Source organism: Hordeum vulgare, chromosome 5H (assembly GCF_904849725.1).
Source record: "Hordeum vulgare subsp. vulgare chromosome 5H, MorexV3_pseudomolecules_assembly, whole genome shotgun sequence".
Lineage (NCBI taxonomy): Eukaryota > Viridiplantae > Streptophyta > Magnoliopsida > Poales > Poaceae > Hordeum > Hordeum vulgare.
In genome coordinates, this window is record NC_058522.1 from 479,848,983 (window position 1) to 479,853,935 (window position 4,953).

The 4,953-nt window shown below is 46.2% G+C and overlaps 1 protein-coding gene across 1 annotated transcript; it reads right to left on the reverse strand.

Annotated features, from left to right (window-relative positions):
• Nucleotides 1–271: 271 nt before the first annotated feature.
• LOC123399471 (phenylacetaldehyde reductase-like) lies at nucleotides 272–3,251 on the reverse strand. The gene is made up of 6 exons (XM_045093883.1): nucleotides 3,016–3,251; nucleotides 2,751–2,920; nucleotides 2,067–2,252; nucleotides 1,686–1,848; nucleotides 779–968; nucleotides 272–661 (listed from the first exon to the last, which is right to left on the reverse strand). The coding sequence occupies exons 1-6, from the start codon at nucleotides 3,137–3,139 to the stop codon at nucleotides 460–462; spliced, it is 1,035 nt and encodes a 344-aa protein (XP_044949818.1). The 5' UTR covers nucleotides 3,140–3,251; the 3' UTR covers nucleotides 272–459.
• Nucleotides 3,252–4,953: the final 1,702 nt, after the last annotated feature.

A 4,953-nucleotide genomic window follows, 5' to 3' on the forward strand; every position in this document is an offset into this window, starting at 1 on the left:
GAGAGGAAAGTGGAGTGAGCTAGGGATCGAAAAGGGAACAGATTAGGGTTTTTTGTGAGGATGGCGTGAGGTCGGTGGCGGGCCAAGCTGACGTGACGGATGCGTCCGGGTCACCTTACATTTGGGACGTTTGAGGCGTTCAAGTAGATCTTTTTTTTATTTACCAGTCAATGGCCGCTCCGGCTATCCCGACAATTGAGACTGGTTTGCTATATGTGCGCGGTATCACGCATCCTACGTTGCAGACTACCTCGGCAGTGACGAGTGATGATGAGACCTCGACACAACATAGCAGAAAATAGGGAGATACAATCCTGAACCGAAAAGTTATCTACGGTGGGCAATGAACAGGTTCACTCTCTGGTCTCCTATCATCTGCCCTTGAGATTGAAAACATTCAGCAAGTCGCAAGCACAATGACCTATGTAGAAAGCACCGGCCACTGCCACCCTCCACTCATTAGTCGGCAGCTTGAAAATGGCGGAAAATATCAGGAAGGCGGTAGGTCTGTCCCTCCACATCCTGCAGAATTCCTGTCTTCCGGTAGTATTCGATGCTGTCCAGGAGCGTCTCCTCCAATGCCCTCGGCTTCCAGCCCAGATTACTCAATTTTGCCGACGAAATCGGCGTGACAGGAGAGTTGTGATGCGCATCGGCCTTGCTGCAGAAAGCAGAGTGAGAGAGTTATTCAAACCATATAAACAAGCAAGCACGGGCGTTCAGGGAAAATGTGTCATTTGGTACATTCAAGGAACACATGATAAGAGAATAGACCCACCATTTTACGTAGTTGTAGTCAGGGTATGTCTTCTTTAGCAGCTCCAGCAAAGCCTTTGTGCTAATGTGATTTGGTGCACAGATATATCTCCCGGATGATTCTGATGTCTCATATATCAGCAGCAAAGCATCGGCCACATCACGGACATCGACTATTTGCAACGGTGCGTCATTCAACGCATTAGGACCTCCTGTAATAAAATTTTCAGCACTCGCAGCCGTCAACAATATATAACAAGTAGATATGTACCATGCAATTAAAAGGATGAGGTAAAAAAAATTGTGCACAAACAGAAGAAGCAATACAAGACATTATTAAGAGTCATAACCATAGTTTTAAATAGCCCGCTATAGCCTTTTCAGCAGGGTGCCGCTAAATGGTATCATGTACAAATATGCCGCTATAGCTCCGCTATAGCTGATTTAGAGGCTCGCCGCTATTTGCCGTAGCCCGCTATTTAAAACATTGGTCATAACATCAGTCCAATCATATTTCAGAACCTTCTTCAACAACACAAATGAGTTGAGTAGTTCTTACATAATGCCTGAATTGGAAATTGAGGGCATTCTGGAGCACAAAATTCTAAAATGGAAATGCCAAAAGAAGTTTGTATGTTGTGGCTTCTCGAATCATGAAGCAATATAGGGAATTTCTATAGGAATTTTACAGGAACTCAAGAAGAGAGAAGGTCGAGGGGAATTTTTCCATAAGGTCTAAGCTCATGGAAAAATTGGATTCAGTTATTCTATAGAACGTCCGGAAAAATCTATAACAAATTCCTAGTTTCCTACATTACCAAGAGAGCCTTGCAAGTGATTAGTGCATTTTTCCCACCCAAAGACATGAACTTTTTTGTGAGGTAAATGATAATCCTAGGGCAAAATAAATAAATGAAATAACGAGGCACCTTTTATGACATAGATGAGGAGTTCACTGGTGGTGTTGACAACAGGTTGCAATTGTGGCCCAAAAACAATACAAGGACATAAAGTAACTACATTGAGCTCATTCTTCTCTGCATACTCCCAAGCTGTCTCTTCAGCAACAGTTTTAGCAAGAGTATACCAGGCCTGCCAACAGATATTGTAAAGGTTTGAACTCAGTCATCACATGTTGCAACCTGTTAATGATGAAGTGAACTACTAATATGTTAGGAGTCAACAAAGAAATTCGACATGTTAAATCTTCATGCAAATAAACTGAAGTATACGCTTAGCTTCCGCAAGTACGTTGCGACTGAATTCCATTGTTCTGTCACCTCACAGTTCTAATATCTAACTTTACTAACCTCCTTCTCCATGCATATTTTTCTGTCGGACCAGCAACTCTCGTCTTTGGGTTTACCCTGAGGCCAGTTGGGGTTAGAATGAACAGCAGCAGTGGACGACACCACCACAACCTTCTGAACCTTCAGAGATGAACAAACTTCAAGAATATTTAAGGTGCCCTTCACGGCAGGCACCATGATTTCTGACTGCAGGGTTATATTTAGCACAACATCAGTAACAGACCATCAAGAATCTGCATTTTCAAATATTGAGATTTCAACGAGATTCTACAATGCTAGTAAGGCGGTAACAACATCCGCGAAAAGAAAAAAGGTAAGGCAGTAGCAACAAGTAATCGTCTCAACAGCAGCGAGTCAACAAAATCCACTCTTTGTTGAAAGAAACAGCAGTGACTACACTAGCAAGTAGAAAGGGAGCACTACTCATTCGTTCCAACATCCAAATACTGATCTAAGCTTCTGCTGTACTAGACAACTGTTGCATATAGTTACATTGATACCCACAGCAGTGTTAGATTTGCATCCACAACTGATAGAAGAATAGCAAGCCAAAATCCAATGGCAAAAAAATTCTGACGGTACTGCTTCTTTGACAAAGACTGGACGGTGGAACGAAGTATATATACTGAATCATGGGAGTTGTTCAATTTTGTGGAGCGAGTGAATGGACAGATGTGTACTAGCCTCAGGGTCGACGGTCTTATCCGCGGGAACAGGGGAGGCGACATGGAAGACGCCTTGGCAACCGGCGGCGGCGGCGGCGAGCGCGGCGCGGTCGAGCACGTCGGCCTTGAACAAGCTCAGGCTCTCCGCCGCCCCGTCCAGCTGCATCAGATGCGCGTTCTTCTGGTCACCTGAAACGGCATCCTGACATTAGTTACCAACCGGCGAAGCAGGCAGCAAGAAGAGAGGAGGAGCGGCGCGGCCGGATCAGACGCGGCGTACGTACATGGGTCGCGGACGGTGGCGTGGACGGCGTAGCCCCGGGAGAGGAGCAGCTTGACGAGCCACGATGCGATGAATCCGCCGCCACCGGTCACGCACACCCGCGGCGACGGCGACGGTGGTGCCATCCTCCTCCTGTCCTCCAACCCACCCTCACTTGCGGCCTTACGGGATGGCTCGCAGCTTGCCCGGCTATAACAATTTCTCCACCCACTCGCCGGTAGACTGTCATGTCCACAGCCTGTTTGGTTGGGGCGATTTGTGGGGAGGATTGAAGACCCCCAAAGGTCCCGGATTTTATCATGTCAAATCGATCGTTTTTCGATGGTAATTTTAATGACACGGGGTGCCAATTTTTTTTGAAAAGCATGCAAATCCTTGCGCAGTGTAGTCATCAAATTTGGACAAGGGAAGTAGACTAAGGCCCAGTTCTTTTGCGAGAATCTTAAAGCCTCATTTATTTTACAAATCTATCTAGTTAGGGTCTAATTAGTTAGTATTGTAAAATAAATGGGGGTCAAAGATTCTGGGAGAAGCTGGGGAGGGGTCGGATTCTAAAAAAATCCCTAGATTCTGGCAAAAGAACTTGGCCTAAGGCATGAACAAGGCGGATCTAAAGGGGAAAAAAACAAATACATTGTGAGGACAGTGATGACCGAACTCTTCAAAAGCTCCCTGAAAAGACGTGGATGTCGCCTAGAGGGGCGGTGAATAGGCGCTTTAAAATAATTACGGTTTAGGCTTGAACAAATGCAGAATAAAACTAACGTTTAATTTGTCAAGCACAAAACCTACAACAACTAGGCTCACCTATGTGCACCAACAACTTATGTTAAGCAAGATAAACAACTAAGTGATAGCAAGATATATGACAATAAACAATATGGCTATCACAAAGTAAAGTGCATAAGTAAAGGGTTCGGGTAAGAGATAACCGAGGCACGCGGAGACGATGATGTATCCGGAAGTTCAGACCCTTGCGGATGCTAATCTCCGTTGGAGCGGTGTGGAGGCACAATGCTCCCCAAGATGTCACTAAGGCCACCGTAATCTCCTCACGCCCTCGCACAATGCAAGATGTCGTGATTCCACTAATGGGCCCTTGAGGGCGGTCACCGAACCCGTACAAATGGCAAACCTTGGGTGCGGTCACCGGTACCCGTACAAATTGCTCGGGGCAATCTCCACAACGTAATTGGAGACCCCGACGCTTGCCCGAAGCTTTTCACCACAATGATTGAGCTTCGAGACACCACCAAGCTTCTAGGCCGCCAAAGCATCCACGAAGAACAATATCTAGGGTACTAAGTACCAAAGGTAATAAGCTTCTCAAACTTCACTTCCACGTATCACCGTGGAGAACTTAAACTGATGCAACTAATGCAATGGCAAGGGCACACGGAGTGCCCAAGTCCTTCTCTCCCAAATCCCACCAAAGCAACTAATGCTAGGGAGGAAAATGAGAGGAAGAACGAGGAAGAACACGAAGAACTCCAAGATCTAGACCCAAGGGGTTCCCCTCACTTAGAGGAGAAAGTGATTGGTGGAAATGTGGATCTAGATCTCCTCTCTCTTTTCCCTCAAGAACTAGCAAGAATCATTGGAGGGATTGAGAGTTAGCAAGCTCGAAAAAGGTCAACAATGGAGGAAGAACACGAGCTCAAGAGATAAGGTTCAATGGGGAAAAAGACCCCCTTTTATAGGTGGGAAAAAATCCAACCGTTAAGCCTCACAGCCCGCACAGAGCGGTACTACCGCTCATGGGAGCGGTACTACCGCTCGGTAGGTTCACCAACCATGCTGAGGCCAAAAAGGATGTGAAAACAGTCCGACGGAGCAGTACTACCGCTAGGGAGCGGTAGTAAAAAATTACTACCTCTCCGGGGGCGATACTACCGCTCGAGGAGCGGTACTATCGCTCGATACTGAAACTGTTGTAACT

Coding starts and splice junctions, on each gene's coding strand:
- LOC123399471 (XM_045093883.1), bottom strand. CDS start 3,139: ATGGCACCACCGTCGCCGTCGCCGCGGGTGTGCGTGACCGGTGGCGGC. Junction 2,253..2,750: donor ATAAGACCGTCGACCCTGAG/GCTAGTACACAT, acceptor ATAACCCTGCAG/TCAGAAATCATGGTGCCTGC. Junction 1,849..2,066: donor AAATATGCATGGAGAAGGAG/GTTAGTAAAGTT, acceptor ATCTGTTGGCAG/GCCTGGTATACTCTTGCTAA.